General features: G+C 41.2%; 1 protein-coding gene across 16 annotated transcripts in view; it reads left to right on the forward strand.

Moving 5' to 3' along the window:
* The window catches only part of GRID1 (glutamate ionotropic receptor delta type subunit 1), a 1034570-nt gene that overhangs the window by 1010430 nt on the left and 5109 nt on the right, over window positions 1-19031 (forward strand). For 6 of the 16 annotated variants that reach the window (XR_008318672.1, XM_053305288.1, XM_053305287.1 and 3 more), the window contains 2 exons: window positions 2861-2923; window positions 7552-7587. The exons of 7 other annotated variants lie outside the window; for them this stretch is intronic. Coding sequence is in view for 7 of the 9 variants with exons in the window: in XM_053305288.1 (XP_053161263.1) it covers window positions 2861-2923; window positions 7552-7587 (99 nt within the window). In the remaining 2 variants the exon portion in view is untranslated. Of the gene's footprint in view, window positions 1-2860; window positions 2924-7551; window positions 7588-19031 lie in introns of those variants that run through there. 3 more of the 16 variants (XM_053305289.1, XM_053305292.1, XM_053305301.1) reach the window with 2 other exon arrangements.

Raw genomic sequence — 19031 nt, forward strand, 5'->3', positions numbered from 1 at the left:
CTATTTCTTTTTCTTCTATTCTGCTATCCCCTGGTATTGCTATGTCGATTATTTTGACTTGTTTTCCTTTCTTCTCGACTACAGTGATATCTGGTGTATTGTGTGGCAGATGTTTGTCTGTTTGTAGTCGGAAGTCCCATAATATTTTTACATCTTTTTACACCTGTGCTAGTTGGGAACTCTGTAAGCACACTATGGGTGTGCAAACAGGTTCGATGTTGAATAGGTTCAACATCTAACCTGTTTGGTTTGATGGTCCAATATCGAATCAAACCCCCCTGGTTTGGTATCAGACCCGCATATACACACACACACGGCCATTCAGGGGGAGGTTCAAGATATTTATTATTATTATTATTATTATTATTATTATTACTCACCCCTTTCAGGGGTGACGTAGCCATGCAGAGGCCCATCGGGCATGTGCGGTGGTCTCCAAAATGGTGGCCACAGGGCAAGCCCGGAATGGGCCAAACACTGCCCAGACCAGGTGATTTTTTTACCATAATGGAGGCCGGGGGAGGGGACCTGCGGGGGACACCCCTCCCCTTGCAGCTTCAGAGAAGCTCCCCGGAGGGGGCGAGTAAATTATTTATATAGCGAGATAGATAGATAGATAGATAGATTGTGACCACCCCTGAACTGAATTGGGTGGTAGGGGGTTGAAGGGGTGCAGAACCAAACTGGCCCAGTCTGGTTCGGGTCCAGTTTGGACTCGAACTGAACCAGGCCAGCCGGTTTTGTGCACACCGTAAAGCACTCTGGAACACCTGCAAATCCCAGATCTGATTGTATTTTTCTGCAGGTAGCTCTTGTATTAACTAGTACTGGTAGCAACCAGGGATCCCCCACTTGGAACCACAAATTTATTTTGAGTTTTAGTGAGTGGCCAAAGAAGTGCAGGTTTTGCATATATCAGCTTTCTGCTATGTATATCGGGAGCAAAGCAGACACTCGTAAGGTCATTCACACATTGCATTTTACATGTTTGACCTAGCTTATTAGACAAATTCATGTGTGAAGTAGCCTTTGTGCACTTACCCCTCGGCTGATAAATCCTCTGTTGTGACTGTTGGCTAAAACTGTTTTCTTATCTAATACTGAGAACACCAGCTGCAAAAGAGGACAGCCTTTCCTGTACCTTTAACTGTTGTGTAGAAAAAGGAATTCCATCAGGGGCACCTTTAAATGTTGAATTTAGAGCAGCTGTGCTAAGGCTTCATCCCCCCTCCCAGCTTTCTTTCTCTTGCCTCCCTGGGTAGATAGGCAAAACAGCTGTTAGAAAATCACAGAATCATCTTGACATGACAGCTTTGCTGCTCTTTAACATCACAATGCAAGTCATGTTTGCCTAACTCCTCCTTATCAGACAATATGAAAAAACCCTTGAGTAGGATGGCTTTTTCTTCTTAGCTGCCTTCCTCTAAATGCCAACAGTGAGATTAGCATTGTAGAAGCTGAAATAGCAGCATTTTGTCATTGTCAGTGTCTTCGCTCATCGTCCACTGGTCAATAGCTTATTGGAATCACACAAGGCTCCAGTTTGCTAAATCTTTGAACTTGACTATCAGAGATGACATTTTCCTATAAAGTTGCCACACATCACCTGGCATTGTGGGAAGATCAAACTCCTGCTTCCCCTGAGGCTATTGGCTTTACATTTTGTGCCTTATCTCCCCCTACAGCACATCAGCTTGAATTATTCCATGGGGGAATCATGATAGACATCTTCTAACCTACCTCAAAACCTTTGCACTTAAACATCTATAGCTCTCTTAGAGCCAAGCCCCAAGATCAGTAGCCCCACATGATATATCTCTTGCTAGATTGTATCACTTCGGACTGCAATTGGGAGATCAAATGTTTCAATGCTCCCTCACATCAAAACAATCTCTGCACGTTTCAGCCTAGTATGTCAGCGGGGAGAACAGGATAGTACCATCTCCCTAATAGGCTAGTTTTGTACATGCAGGTAATTTAAAATAAAATAGGGCAATATTCATATACTCACAACTTGCATTCTGGAGTGGTAAAGTCCAGCAACAAATACATCACACGGGACTGCTGATCTTATAGCTTGGCTGCGAGAAGAACCACCCTGGAAATGCCTGTTTCTTGGGAATGGAAAAATAACATCCTGATAACGAGCCTGCTAATAATGGTAGCCATCACGTAGCCCTTGTGGTCAGGATCCATTAGAATGAATTATGGGTCTCCTCCAAGGTACCATCGAAGCAACTGGGACCTTTACACACCTTCAGTATGGTATGCTAATTGAACTGTTTTGGGAACTGGCCAAGTTCTTATAATGCTACATAGACTGTTACCTCTTTTGTTGCCATTTCATTTCTGTCTCAGTTTCCCCTCCCCTATTAGCCCAATTTTCTATCCACATTTTTGGGGGTTATTTCTTCACCAGCTCTGTTCCCTATTCCATATGAAGGAAAAAAGATAATTGGATTGTTATGTTTTCCCCTTCATTGTAAATTTTATGTTGCTTTTTAAATTATTTTTTCTGTATCACATGTCTGAAATCTCTGTACTTTTTTTGCTAAAAATTCTCATATAAATGATCATTTGTATGTATCACTGTATTGTACTCTAAGATGAAATAAACTGTTGGGAGCAGGAAATAAATAATTCTACCATTCACTGGCAGAAACAATGCAGCCAAGTGATAGGTTTTTCAAGGCAAATTGCAGCTATTCAAAGTTGATAAAAGTCATTGAGTCAGGAGAGTTAATGCAGTGATAAACTTTCAGAGGCAAGCCCTAGTCAACCCCTAGGGATGTACAAACGTCATATGACATAGGGCCAGTTCACACAGGCGTGGGGATCATTTATTTCTCATCACTTACAGCCCAGTCCTATGACTGTTTCCTCAGAAGTAAGGCCCAGGGACTTCAGTGGGACTTACTCCAAGGTAAGCGTGCATAGGATTGCAGTCTTAATTATGCAGCACATGATGGATGACTCAACATTTAAATGTGTAATTTATGCCATTGAAAAGCACTGTGTCTAAGATGCTGTGAGGTGTTATGAATGTTATGTCTATGATGCATGAGCTGTGATGGCTCAATCAGTCCATCACGCACACATGCAAGCCACCACCTGATGCTGCAGCTATCAAATGACAAATATGCATGTGAGAGTCTATTGGTGGCAAAGTACAAGGTTCCATGAAGGAAGAGGCTGAACATGATTAAGACAATGTGAAATAATGAGAGCCAGCGTGGTGTAGTGGTTAGAGTGCTGGACTAGGACCGGGGCGACCCGAGTTCAAATCCCCATTCAGCCATAAAACTAGCTGGGTGACTCTGGGCCAGTCACTTCTCTCTCAGCCTAACCTACTTCACAGGGTTGTTGTGAAAGATAAACTCAAGTATGTAGTACACCGCTCTGGGCTCCTTGGAGGAAGAGCGGGATATAAATGTAAAATAATAATTAATAATAATAATATTACAGAAAGTAAAAAATTCAGCTTTCATAACAATGTTCAGGATTGCAATATTACATACATACAATGTAAAATCTTGTTTGACCTCACAAACCATAAAACAACATACAGAAGAACCCATAGTGCCTACCTAGAAAAATGTTTGGATTCGAGTACATTTAGTCCCAGTGAAGTTCCTGGCAAAATTCAGAGAGAGAAGTATAGATGCTTAGGTTACATTTAAATCAATGAGACACTTGCTCATAATGGGATTGAATTTAGTTTATCACCTTGATCACAAGTGACTTCGAACAATGCAGTCTAACGGATTGTAGTGATTACTGCAGAATGGAATCCTGATGGAACTGCATTGCCTCAAGGGTTACAACGTGTGATGAATTCTGAAAGAGTCACCACAGATTTTTGCAGGTTGCCCAAAAGCAAAAATGTGACAGAGTCCGTTGGATCTCTTTAGCTCCATGGGGGATCCCATTGTGCAAAAGCTACCATGCCGTATTACACATCTACACTCCATCAGAAATCTGGCGAAGCAGGAGAATGGTACATTTTCTTCACCACTTGGCAAGATATTACACATGACTGACTTACTTAGTTGATACATGTACGCTTAATAGAGACTAACTTTAGTTTCTATTAAATACTTGTCTGCATTTACCTTTCATAATGTTCTACCAAGTGCTGAGAAGAATTTTATCTTTTTCTTTGGATCTCTAATTGAAGGCAGATGTGTGGTAAAATTCTCCTCACCACTTTGCAGGACAACTGGCTTATCAAATGTTTACATGCAAACTGTACTAAGTTACCACTGCACAAGTGCTTGTTTGCATTCACCCATCCTCACTAGGGCTATTGTGGGTTTTCAGCCCTGGAAGCCTTCTTGGTATGGAATCAGATCTTGCCACATCACAGCAGGGCCTGAGCCCTTTCTAAAATAACTGGGGATCTCCAGTGCTGCAAGAGGTCAAATGTACATTGCCCCTTCACCATGCCAGAAGCATGCAGAGCGGGAGCCTAGCTCAACAAGAGGACATACCCTATGCCCTCATTTTCTATGCCTAGATATACCTCTTGATACAGAGGGATTGATGAAGACATCCACATATCACCAGAGTGAAGACCTCTAGCCATGCTTAAAGAAGCCTAGTAACACTAGGTCTCTTCACACATACCCACAGTGGATGGTGGACTTTATATTTCACACTCCAGAGCTTGGATGGAGCAGGATGGAATCATTCTACCCTTCTACAAACCTTTCTGGTGCTGGACCACATCCCTAATAATTTTTTTAAAAAATATTTTTATTCAGTTTTTTCCCACAACACAAAAAGGAAAGCACAAATAAAACAGACAGACAGACAAGAAAAGGGCGGGGGGGAAGCACATAAGGACTTCCATCTCATCATTGAAACAAGTGTCAGTAACAATACCCAGGTCTTGCCTGTAGTTTCATCATTCTCCCCCCGATAAATCATACAGAAATCAACTCTGGGTCATTTTTTAAGCATTTGTTTTTACCTCTCGAAGGCCTGATAAAAATCCATTTTATAATGTATTTTTAGATAAACAAGAAGAGGGTCCCAATCCCTTTTAAATACTTCAAGTTTATTTCTTAATAATGCTGTTAATTTTGCCATTTCTGCCGATTCTAATACCTTAAGTATCCAATCCTCTTTAGACCACATCCTTAATAATCACCACATGAAACGGGCAGCAAACTCATGTTGCAATGTCCAAAAGGAAAAGGAGGAACAGACCTTCAGCATATAAGTAACTTTTTAAGAGCAGTTATAAGCCCAACTGAGACCTGTCAGTTTCAAGGTATAGACAAAGTCGGGCAAGCATTAAAGGGTGTTGTTGAACAGGGCAGTAGCTGCATTAGGCTATAGCCATGTTTTTAGTTGTAGTACTGAATGACATTATCATTAAATGCTGAAAAGTGAGGTGTTGGAATTAAAAGACTTACAACAAAGTTTCATCATATATTTCCCCCTTTAAAAAACAAAAAACAAAAACTAAACCAATATTAAAATGCCCCAGTGTTGATATGCAAGGATTATTATAAACAACTGGCATACAGATGCAAAATATCACTGGCTCTTGACCTCCTTCCAGATGGAGTTCAACACCCATTAAACCAAGAAAAGCTTGAAAAGATGTTGACAAGTTGATGATAGCCAAATGAACAATGTTCAGACATATTCCAACTTGGGACAATGTTTTATTAGTTCTCTGGTCTTTTCCCATCCTCTGGTGCCTCTGTTTCTGGGGATGAGTGTGAGATGTGATGTACATGGGTTTTTTTATTAGTTTCCTGTCTGCTTGAAGGCTTTGTAAGCATGTAACTGTCAGCAGGGAAGAAATGCACTACAGCTCAGAGGTGTAGCTTACAGACATGAATTAGTATGAATGAGTGATCGAAGCAGCCTCATGATACCCACATTGTGGATCAGATTGACTTTTGAGTACTTGCCAAAGTCAGTGGTTTTCAAATATGTTCTGGGAACCCTGGGGGTCATGCTTATGAGTGCACTGTACAAACAGGCCCCAGAATCTTTTGCAATACACAGGAGTTCCATGGCAAACATGCAGTGGTTGCTCAGCAGGGACATTGACTGGGAAGCAGTTCCCTCATGATAAAAAGTTTGAAAACGACTGGTCCAAGTCATCCAAGCTTTTCACTATATGAGGGAAAGAAACAGACCTTCAAGTTACAACATATTGCAAGCAGAGCAAAGCCATCCTTCAAATCTGATGAAGGGTGTTTCCTGTCCCACAACCTAATTCTGTACAAGATGGCTAATCCTAGAGACGAGACTGAACTCCAGGGGCATACAACAGTGACTTGCATCATGCCATTAATTCCTGCCAAGTGGGACAGAGCTGCTGGTTCTCCAACCACTTGCAAGGAACCCACCCCCATTTCATTTGCTACTCTTACATACGACTGCAGTGGTCTAAAGCAGGGATCCTCAACGTTGGGCCCCCAGATGTTCTTGGACTTCAACTCCCATAGTCCCCAGGCCCAGTGGCCTTTGGCTGGGGATTATGGGAGTTGAAGTCCAAGAACATCTGGGGGCCCAACGTTGAGGATCCCTGGTCTAAAGGGCTCCTAAGAGTCCCCATAGCAACTAAGAACAGGGCTCCTAAGAAGACCTCCCACAAAAAAGATACCACAATGCCCAAATCAGTTAACAATAATAATCTTTTAACACAGGAATATTCCAATAGAATCAAACAGAATACTCCAGTTTCTGTCAGCAACTCTGAGTAGTTCCATGCTTTGAGATGTTCTTGGTGTACTAAGCCACAAATTAAAAAAATTGAAAGCTGATGGAACACAAAGATGTAAAAGTGTTCAACTTTTTAAAAGAACCCTTCAAAATAAATTTATAAACATAAAAATATATTTAATTGCAAGCCACCTGACATTTAAGAAAACCAGACTTGGTTTAGTATGGATGGGTTTTAAGCAGACTTTGATAACTTGTTTTTTTGGCCTATAACTCCCATCTTCCCCAGGATTTGGCCTCTGTGGCTAAGGATGACGGGAATTGTAGTCCAAAAAAAAAATTACTGGAGGCTGATAAGACCAAAAAGGTCTTAGTCATATTGGTTTATTTACAGCATATTTCCATTTATATGTACTCAGATGTGAATGAATTCTGTGGGACTTACTCACAAATAAGTGTGCATTGGCTTGTAACCCAAGTATTGCTGTAATTGATTAAAAACTGTCATGAAATGAGTATTTCATGTCATGTGGCAATATAGCTTGTAGGTGATGGATGTGTGCAATTTATCAGCACTGGGGGGGAAATCCAGAATAGTGCCATTAAGTAATTGGAGGCAATGTGGAAGTATTTCCCTCCCACCCACCCACCCACCAAACCTACACTATGTGTGTTGGCCTATTTTGTAGGGGGGGGGAGATATTAGTTCAGAAATAATGTGCAGTTATGTGTGGCCAAATATCTTCAGTTTTAAGTGGCCTAACTACGCTTATATGCTCCTTCATTGTATTCACATTTCTTACAAGCCACACTATTTGATCCATTTTTTTGTCTTCTCCTTCCTTTCTTTTTTCTCCCTTGGAGATTGCCAATGAGGTGAGGCTGGGTCTCAGAACCATGGTGAGCATTTATCCAATCATGTATGAAATAATCCTATGCTTGCAGTACCTCCCTGAAACCTCCCATGTGCCTCCCTTCTTCAGTTGCCTGTAGTGGATGCACACCCCAGTTGCACAAAGCACACATTCCCTCAGCATTCAACATTGCCATTCCCAAACAGACCATTTTCAAAGCTCATAGCATGCAAACAGAATACCCCTCACACCCATCATTGGATGTGGCATTTTCCTGAAAAACACTGTCATCCATTCTCCTCTAGTGCTGTTTATCTTAACCTATGCAGCTGTGGTACTGAGTCAGACTATTAATCCTTCTAGCCCAGTAGAGTGTATGGCAACAGCTTCTCGGGCAGAGATCTTCCCCAGCCCTTTTATCTAAGGGCCTCTGAACTAGAGATGCCACCGTCTGAACCTGGGAGCTTCTGCATGAACAATATGTGGCCCCTTCCTTAATCTAATGGAATCTGTAACCATATATATCTACTAGCAGGTTGCTCACATTTTGCAGGCATAGAGACATATTCAGGCTGCTACTGGAAACCCCATTCCCCCATCTCAGATCTGACTCAGGTATGTGAAGGGCAACCAGAAGTCGCAAAGGCAACATTCCAAGTTATGAGCAGCTTGGCCTATCTGTGCTTGAATGCCTGTTTATGGGGTTCACTACGGAGTGATTTATGCATTCAATCCCATATCAGTGAAACAAAAACTCTAGATCTCAGCAGTGTGCATGTTCCCACAGAGCATGTCGTGTGAACTCAGGGTTGTGGTTGTTTTTGGCAATCTCCAGTTGGTGCTGTGCCAAACTGACATTTTTTCATTTAACTCACATGGGGATCAAGTGTGTGAACCAGTCCCATAATGAAATTTCACCTATTTAGCTAATGTGAAATGTCTTACACACATTGGGAGGTTGGTCCCCCCCCCCGCCCATTTTGAGGAAGAGGCAAGCAGATGTCCTGTTTCAATATATTTCTAGAAACTGGGTGCCTTGGATTACATGCATTCACATATCAAGTTTCTGCCTTGGGGGGAAGTAGCAACTTAAATGCACACTCAGTCAGTATCGGGCATTGTATATTTTCCCCAAATTATTCATACTTCCAAGGCAAAATTAGAAGCATATTTGGGGACTCCTCAGGTGAAATATGAAAAGAATTTGAAAGGAATTAAAAGGAAGTAAAAATGTTTCAATAATACCTGCAAAATTTCTCAAGGGGTTCTATGTGTTTTAGGTTGCCACTGGATTTTATCTAAAGTGAAATTTGAAGGCTTCTGCTCAGGTGACACATCTGAGAAATTTCAAAGGAAGCAGAATGTTTTGATTAGAGTAACAAGATTGATCTGTGGGGCAGGGTGGTTTTGTACCTTCCTAATCATAGTTCTCTCATCCTTAACTTGACTGGAAGTTTGGAAATCATCAGCATTCAACCAATTATGAACTAGGTTTGAAAAGGATTCAGAACCCAGATATTTTTTCATGAGGAACACACACTTGGAGGTCTGTAAGGTTTCCATCTATGGATTTGGCAGGCTCTCAAATGCAATCTTGTCAGAGCAGTTCAAAAACAAGCTTTGATAAAAAACAACATTGAATCACACCAAAGGACTGGAAAGTGGCGGCAATTATGCCAACAACTACCTCATATGTTAAAAGGGTCCCACCATTGATTTTATGTTTTGCACATTGTTGCCCAGTGGTGTCAACAACCAAGAAATTAAGGAGATGGATGCTCAGTGGTTGCTGGCATGACTCCTGTTGTCACTTGTGTCTCTTATTCTTCCTGCTAAACAATCTGCAAACATTACAAAATCCATTCCAGCCAGCCAATATCCAAACATTAAATGAAGCTGAGAGTTGCCTCTGAATATAAATTCTATTGTGTGTGATCATAGATAGGATTCACATGAACAATGGCAAAACAGCATGAGACAGTTATGTAGGATATGCTGTTGAGTTCACAGACTCTCTATGTACAGAAGTGCATTCAAAAGTATTTCCCTGCAGAAGGGACTGGATCCAGTGAAGTTATTTGAGGAGTGGATCAGGACAGTCTCCTCTACTTCCTATAAAAGAAGAGGTCATACAGAAATAGAGAGAGAGACAACTTGAGAAATGGAGAATGGGCACTATTTTTTCTTCCTTTGGTATGAGTAAACAATTCAAGATGTACTTCTCTTCATTTTATGACCCTTTTCATAGATCATACATTTTTTCAGAATGCAGTGTGGTGGCTGCTTCCCTGGGCTGGAGCCCACATCTGAAAAAGGTTCATGTGAAATGTGCTGTTCACATGGGAAGTTCTGACACCACCATTACTGGTCCTGACTGACATTCTTTCCCATGTGATTCTATTATTCATCTCAGTTGTTACCATAGTATAGGATCCAGCCATGGGGAAGTGGCAACCACAGTGCACCTCTAACATATGAATTGTTCTTCAGTGAAAATAAGTAGTACATCAATAGCTTATGAAACTGAAGAAATCGGTCATGTAGAAGTCATCACAAAAATCCAACCACCATTCATTCATTTTTACCAACCTCAAAGGCACAGACTGGCTAAAGTAATCCATCTCTTAGGCCCTCTCAGGGCCGGTTCCTTCCTATGTTCAAAGAACTGGTGAACAAAGACTTGTATGTGCATTATGAACATATGGAATGGCTGTATTTTCTGATTAGAAGTATTGACTATTGTGAATTTGCCTGGTGTTTTTAATATAAATGGTTGATCACATTGCAGCATCCATTTCACATATCATTATATATGTATGTGTGTGTGCATTTTCAGAGACACATAAAAATAACACCCACTAAGGTAAAGGTAAAGTGTGACATCAAGTCGGTGTTGACTCCTGGCACCCACAGAGTCCTGTGGTTTCCTTTGGTAGACTACAGGAGGGGTTTACCATTACTATCTCCTGCACAGTATGAGATGATGCCTTTCAGCATCTTCCTATATCGCTGCTGCCCAATATAGGTGTTTCCCATAGTCTGGGAAACATACAAGCGGGGATTCAAACCGGCAACCTCTGGCTTGCTAGTCAAGTCATTTCCCTGCTGCGCCATTAGGTAACAGAAGAAAAATCAGTATATAAATTTCCAAAGTTAATTAAAGGTGTTAAAGATATGAATAAAATTTTCGCTGGCCATTATTATTCCATCATGTGACAAATCTTAACTGATTCCCACGAAAAACAGTTTTGTTCAGTCCTAACACCCCTGAGCTAATTTTGTTTTTTAATTTCTTTCAACCTCAAAAGCTTTGCCTTAATCCCATTAACTCTATAATTTAAACTACAACACTTTCTATCAGACTTGTTCAAGATTTGTTTACATTGACCGACATCCCATGTAGCAGAACACCAGTGTTAGGGACCCCCATAATGCTGCTGTGCATGTGGAAGCCAGCCACACAGTTGGGTGCAAGAGGTCAGTTGCACGACTTAGAAAAGCATCCATGTGCTTTCACAACACTGCTTCCATTGGAAACTATGGGAGAAGCACTTCACAGATGGTGTTTTAAGTTATTGAACAACTGACCTTTTTTGCAACATGGCGGGGCGTCCTTCCACATGCACAGCCTCGGTGAGACCCTACAACTGGTATTCTGCTGAGTGGAATGTTGGCCAGTGACAATGAACCCTTCAACTTTTCACAGATAGAAATAGGAATACACTTGTGCATTTGTAAGACCCCTATTCTCACACCAAGAATGCCTGCTGGAAGATCACCATCCGCACCCTTACAATTACTAGTGACATCATCAAACTTTATCTGAACACTTTTAACAAGGATTAAATCTGGGATGCTTGTAAATCTCACTTCCAATGTGAGAAAGCATTATGACTCAAAATTACTTTGCAGCTTAGGTATTAATCCAAGCTTTAGAGGAATTTAATCCGCCCGTTAAGGTCATCTGGGGAGGTCCGTCTCCAGTTGTCACTGGTTCGTTTGGTGACGACTCAGAGGCGGGCCTTCTCTGTAGCTGCTCCTGGACTGTGGAATGCACTCCCAGCGGAAATTCATAATCTCGATTCTTTACTGTCCTTCAAGAGAGCCCTTAAAACCTATCTGTTTAGCCTGGCCTTTCATGGTTTTTAATCAGTTTTAATAGTTTTAATACCTGGTTTTCAGGGTTTTAATTGTTTTGATAGTTTAATTGTTTTTTAAGTTGTTTTAAATTGGTATTTATATTTGTATCTCTGTTTTAATTGTTTTTAATGTTTTCTGTTTTAATTGTAAACCACCCTGAGCCATTTCGGAAGGGCGGTATATAAATCAAATAAATAAATAAATAAATAAATAAATAAATAAATAAATAAAATTAAGCCCTCCCTCCCTATTTGCCGCTTGCTTCCAACCCATCAGTCCATCCTATCCACCTCCACCTCCAACCCCTCCCATCCCCTTACCTTTCTTCTTGTTTTATCTCTAACCTTTCTCCCTCCCCAGTGGTGCTTGGCAAACTGTGGTGGCTGTGCACAGATGCAAAGGTTGCTGGGAACTGTAGTTGTTCCAGTGCTGCTGGCATGAGTCAGTAGAACAGAAAAACTATAATTCCTACAGCACTCTAAGTCTGACACGCAGCGATCATAGTACAGTCATCCCTCGCCAATGGTGGTTTTCCCAGTCACAGCTTTGAGGATCCATGAATGGGAAATTGTGACCGATCTTGCCAACCGTGACCTGAGTATCCATGATTTGGTGAATTGTTTTAGTGAATTGGGAGGGGGGTGTTCTGCAGTTTTGGGGAGTTCAGAGGTTCAAGCCACTCATTCCTCTTACTGACCCTGCCATCTCCTCACGATTTAAACTGATTTTGAGTGGTTGGTGTGTGTGTGTGTTCAAAAGTGCCTTCAAGCGATTGGGGGGGGGGTTTCCAAAATTTTCCAAAGGTTCCATTTCCCCTCTCCTCTTGCTTATACTTGGTGATTTTAAGGGACTCCAGGTGATTTTTGGCTCTTTTTGGGGGGAGGTATTTTTTATTTGATTTTTTGGTCTTTTTGTGACCGCAGTTCCCCTAACCCCCTGATTATTTCAATTGCTTCCCAACTACAAATTTGCCAATGGTGAGGTTTTGTCAGAACAGCACCCTTATAGTTGGCAAGGGATGACTGTATACCAGGTATCAGGGAGGGGAGGGTATATAACCCACCATTCTCCTTTTGCTGCCACTGCAGCCTTGAGAAAGGTAAGTGGAGGGGAAGAGACTTGGGGAAGATGACAGGCAGGTGGGAAAGTGAGGAGGAGGGCTGTTGATTAATTTACAAGGACGGATCCGATCCTGTTGCACTCCCAATGACACCACCAGGCAATGACATGATCTGAAACTGACTCAGAATAATAAATCAGGTTGCATTTGTGTAAGAACATCTGAAATAACTCTAGTGCATGTGTGTACACATGGCAGTCTAATTTAATCCTGTAGATTGATGCAGACAGTTTGAAGTTTGGGGTGGTCTACAAATTTGAAAAACAAACAAATAAAATTGCACAATTTGTGTAATTAGAAGTATATTAACAATAGTATTTATAAGGAGAGTCTCTTTTTGACCAAACTAGAAGGCCTCTTGTCCTCAGCAGTGAACTTACAGGAATTTGTGAGTCAGAAACTATTGTGGGAAATTTCAAGGTGTGGTTGTTACATAGTTAAGTAACATAGGCTAATGCTAAGATCTTGGTGGGATTTCAACATCCTGTAGACTGATGCAGTATGCATGACAAAATTGGGGTGAATTCTTGGTGGGCTGGTCAAGTAAAATGCTCATAACCAGGTGGGAGATCCAATGAGAAAAGAGTAAACAACTATGGTCATTGTAAGGTATAAATTGATTGAGTAGATTGTGAAGGGTGTCCTCATACAGTATTTCGCTGGAAGTCGGATGAATATCCCTGTTTTGCTGCTTCCTACTCTGGATTGTGTTAAGTAAAGTGTTGCTAGATAAGTACGATTCTCATCATGTTTTGGTGGGTTCTGAAAAAAAGCTTGCTTGCCACTAAGATTCTCTTCACTACCTGAGACTAAGGGGAGACACAAGCCTGACTCAAATCTTGATCTTTCTGAAAGTGTGTGTTCCATTTGTGCTAAGGCCAAGCTCAGTGTGGACCAGCAACTGATCTGGTCAAATCTGACCTTTCAAATGTTATCACAAAATCTCCTCAAAGGGCAAATGAGGGATAATATTTTACCAATGACTGATAGCAGGAAATAGTGACCATCCCTTGTAAACAGGGGTAGCTGAAGCATTTATCACTGTTATTATTGGGAAAATAAACATCAACTTCTGATTTGTCCACACAATCAAGAGATGAGATGAGATGTTGAAAGGGGTTAAACAAGGGCTGGTTCACACATAGGAACCTGCTCCACTCATATGGGATCTGTATGACTGATCAGCCTTGTTTGCAGGACATTTCTCCAGTTAATCTTGAACATTGGAGGGATCATATAGAAATTAGAAAACATGTCAATTGGCCCTCTCTGCTGTTACAGTAGTGTGACTCTACTTTCATTGTGCAAAACTAGATGGAGTTTGCAATTAAGTGCAAGTACACAATTACCTGAACCAATAGATACCATACATCTGTGATTTTCTGCCTCTCAAAGAAAAAGCTGGGAATTTGCTGCTGCAGATATGTATCCCAATAGGCATTTTTTAACAACAACAAAAGAAGAAGAAAAGCCTTAGTTGGGCAAATCACAATGAAGAACATTTCAGTTTCACATTGATTTATACTTTTTCTGTGTGTTTGAATGGGGAATATGATGTTCTGTTATGGAGAACATTATGTATGTGATACACAGTCCTGATTTTCGATCGGCTTTGCAAAAAGAGCATATCCCCTTTTGCAAAGCAGCATCCTCAGCACGCTATATGAACATGCAGGAAAACAGAAATACCTGCAAAAATAAAGGGACAGATTTTGCACATTCCTAGAAACAACTGGTTTATAGATAATGGTTGGGCTAATTGTGAATGGTTTGTTTATTTTCTTCCTGCATTTATGTATCAATCACCTTTCTGCCTTGGCACTCAAGGTGGTTTACAACTTCAAAAATCATAATCAATGTTGACAAACGGTTACAAAAGATCAAAGGGACTTTTCTCAGGGTATTGGTAGTCCTTCCAGGAGATGATGGAATGAACTCCCTGGTATGGGCTTTCTTCTTCCTCCTTACCCTCAGAGCATGCAGATCTTAAGCCTTCCCAAAGAAGGGGCTGCCCAAACAGTGCTTTCAGACCATTGTTGATGTCCATTGGAGCTCATGGAAGTACTAGTCTGGTCTTTCTCTTCCTTCTGTCTTCTCCACAGGTTTTGCAGATCTCATGGGGTTTTTATATGTTATGATGTCTCCTATTTGTTTGCAAATTTTGATTGGCTGGTGTTAGTTTATTGTTTTAATCTGCCTACTGCCACTTTAAGGACCAGATGTTTGAAAAGCAGCACATAAATGGGAATTAATGAAGAACAACATTTAAAACCCAGATGCTTAAATATAGTTTTACATAAGCAAAAGCTTCGCTGCAGAACTCATTCTGTTCATAATGACAGCATATACCACAGATCTTAAAGTAGGCTCTGGAGGTATCTCTCCGGTCAGATTTAATGAGAGACAATAATTGCGAAACTAACCCCAGCAAAACTGCATTCAGAATGCAGTCAGCAAATTTTATGTAGCATTAAGTGATGTTTGACTAGGTCAGTTGCCAGTACTAAATTAATGTACATCATTGAGTCTTATTTTCCACATTTATCAATGTAGCATGATTACACCTGCTAAGTATTGAAAACCTTGACTAATGAGGGTATAAATTAATTTATATTAAAACCCAACTATTTATTCACTGTATCTGTTTGACTTAATAGTGCATAGTGGATACTTAAAAATGGTAGCAAAATACATATGTTTCTTTCCTTCAGCTGGCTGATTATTATAGCTAAACCTTTTCTCCTCTGTCAAATTCTGACACAGTGTATTGGAATTATGGCTTTGCAAATGGACTAGACAAATTGGAGAGTAATAATGAAAGGAGTGGCTGAAGAATTTCAAAAGTATTCCTATACTGGCCATCCATTAGAGATGAGAGATGTCCTTCCTTCAGTTTGCAAGCAGCCATATTCTTGGAAAGTTCACAATTGACGTTTGTGGAAATGGCATACATCCCATTTTTAAGCAAGGCAGGCATAGTTTAAGATAGTTGATAGCTGACAGTATTACACAGATTCCCAACTTGCTTTATGGTGGAAATGGTTCTCATTTTGATAGAAGCAAATAATGCTAATACTAATAGTAATGCCTATGCTGCTTTAGAGTGTTGTATGAGCTTCACTTACATGATCTTAGTGTAATTCCTGGAACTCTGCAGGGGTGTGTTAGTGTTTATTGTGTACTGCCTCTTTGCTAGGCAAACCCAGGTGATCTCAGGGTGCAAAGGTCATGTGAGTGGACTGGGAGAACAGTTTCAATGTTGCAGCAGAAGGCTTTGCGAATTACTGGGATGTATGATCTCCTCAGGAGCTTGAACAGTCCTGTGGCCTAGATTGATTAGAAACAGTCCACAGATAAGTTGTGGCTTCTTCTTGTTGTTGTTGTTCAACCAGTCTAAGTTAGATCCACTGAGCTTTTCCAGTGAGTTGTTAGCAATGAATAGTTGACTCATCAGAAGAGGTCTGCTGTGTGGGATTATTCTCACATGTTCAGTAGTATTAGAATCCCTATAATGAAGCTGAGAGGATGAAGCTGAGAGAGAGTGTCTTGCTACGGCCACCTACAAGGCAGAGGTAAGATTCAGAGCTATGAATCCACTTTCATAGCTCAGTCTCTTAAGTCCCTTTGCTACACCAGCTCTCATGGTAACAATCATGACCCCTTATTTTCTACATTGTCTGCATCTATATAGTAATGCACTAAGCAATATTGTGGTGGTGGTTGTAATGATGAAACCTCCGGCAGCGACTTAGCTGACCTGCTCTACGGTCACACAAAGGATGGGGCAGGCCGAAGGGCCTCAAACTGCTATAGGCTGAGCTGCTCCACTCTTGGACAGCTGTAAGCAAGTAGAGGGGGCCTAGAAAAGAAAAAGATAAATGAAGCAGAAACCTGGGAAAGAGGGAGCTTGGCATGAGAAGGCAACAGCTCAGGAAATACAGGGAGTCCAAGAGTCTGTGAGGAAAGGGAAACCTGGAAGGGAGAATGGTCTGGTCTAGATTATACCATCTACTGGCCCACCCAGCACTCAATTAAAAATGAGGGCATGTATGCCTAGACCTGCACTGATGCCCAGACTGGCCCAATGGGTAGTGGGAAGAAGGACACAGGTCTGTGAGCTGTGGTTGACATGCAGTCACTTAGCTGAAATAAGCAGGCCAGTCTTTGGATACTTCTGGCCTCTATTTTTTTCCTTTAAAATCAATACAAACTTACTGCATACACTGCAAAAAACCCAACTGATCAATTTGCAGATAAAGCACACACCCCTACCCCCTGAGAACGATACATTGTTTGCTCTGAATAGTTAGTTATATCCCGATGGTGGATATTCATACGGATATAATACATAAAGTCCCTCCAGTTAAATAAGGTATTCTGGGCCTTTTTGTTAGTCATCAGTGACATGAAGAGGGTTGCAGTTGTGTTCTTCTCAAGTCTCAGTCCTCACATTTCTAGTTACTGGCCACTGAGCACTCTAGACATTTGCCTTTCTCTTGACCATATGAAGCGCAAGTTCATCTGGGTGGGGAAATGAACTTTCACTTGGTATTTATGAATATGTCTTCAGCCTTCAAAAATGCCTAGTGCTGTGCTTTCCTGGAATTTTTACATAAGAACAAAAGAATAGCCCTGGTGGATCAGGCCCAAGGCCTATCTGGAACCTGTATTACAGTCATCGACCAGACAAACCAAGGCCTGTCTAGTCCAGGATCCTGTTTCATACAATGGCCCACCAGATGCCTCTGGGAAGCCCACAGGCAAGAGCTGATGGCATGCCCTCTCTCCTACTGTTACTCCCCTGCAACTGGTATTTAGAGGCATCTTGCCTCTGAGGCTGGAGGTGGCCTATAGCCCTCAGACTAGTAGCCATTGATAGAAGTGTCCTCCATTTCATGGGTAATGTAGCTGTGTATATCCTCCCGCCCCCCACAGTCAGATACCAGGCCTATTCAGGTGTTGTCAATAATGCCAACAGGCTAGCCGTCACCCTCACACAACATAACACAGAAGCCCCACAAGCTTTCATCTGAAAAGACAAGCACTCTACTTGAGGTCAGAATGCCTCAAAGGCAAGTCATTAGGGCAGGAGGCAGGGCATTCTAGTTGGCATGGTGTTGTAACCATGTGCACTGTACATGTTTACATAAAGCCTGAATAGGGCAACTGTTTGTTTTATATAATATGGCAACTTATGGCCATTTCATACTGGGAGACCCAGTGTGATAGGTTTGCCAGTAGTCCAGAGGGGGAAAGAATCAAATTGGCTCTGCTTTAAAAATAAATAAATAAATTTCAAACCTGTTCCCAGTTCCTTCTCTGCAAGATATTCTGACTGGCTGCTGGAATATTTTTAAAACTTAAATAGCAGCCATGGTGGACGATTATAACCATAGCCTGTGGGGAAGAGGTATTTAATCTTTCTTGCCATGCCACATACCATCTGCCGGCCCATCTACCACTCTATTAAAATGGAGGGTATAAATGCCTTGCCCCCCTTTGATGACCAAACTGGCCCAAAGGGTAGTTGGAAGAAGGGCATATGGCAAGAGGTGAGGATGCCTCCCTGAAAGCGGCTATTAGCCTTGGGATGGAAGCTCCCATTGGTTGGAAGCACACCCCTCTGTGGCTGCTAATCAATGTTTTTTTAAAAAAATCTATGCAGGGCCAAACTAAACGTTTAACACAACACATCATTAGCCCTAAAATAATCTGGGGAGGCCCTTTTGTAAGTATCTCTGCTTACTGAAAGTAGGTGACAGGAATGGGGATCGAGCCTGTTCCATGGTTGCATTCTATCTTTGGAATCCTTTCCTAGGTCTGTATCTGGCATCGACATTTACGAGTTTTAGGCACCAGGTAAAAATGGTTTTATTTGTCCAGGCCTTTAATTAATTCTCTTTTACTAAAACAGCAGAATGGTTTTCACATCTTAAAATGTAAAGTAGAGCCTCTGACTTCATATCACATTGATTCTTTCTTTCTTTCTTTCTTTCTTTCTTTCTTTCTTTCTTTCTTTCTTTCTTTCTTTCTTTCTTTCTTTCTTTTCTTACTTCCCACCACTGATGTTAGCATTTGTATCTCACTCTTACAGAAACTTTTGTTTGTAAAGAAATGTAATTGGCTCACAACTCAAATACGTTTGATATATTCTCAAGGGGAGAATCCATTAGAAAGACATGCACCATTATTCATTACGAAAATTGGTTTCATACATCAGAATTGTGGAA

This window comes from Hemicordylus capensis, chromosome 3, assembly GCF_027244095.1.
Source record: "Hemicordylus capensis ecotype Gifberg chromosome 3, rHemCap1.1.pri, whole genome shotgun sequence".
Lineage (NCBI taxonomy): Eukaryota > Metazoa > Chordata > Lepidosauria > Squamata > Cordylidae > Hemicordylus > Hemicordylus capensis.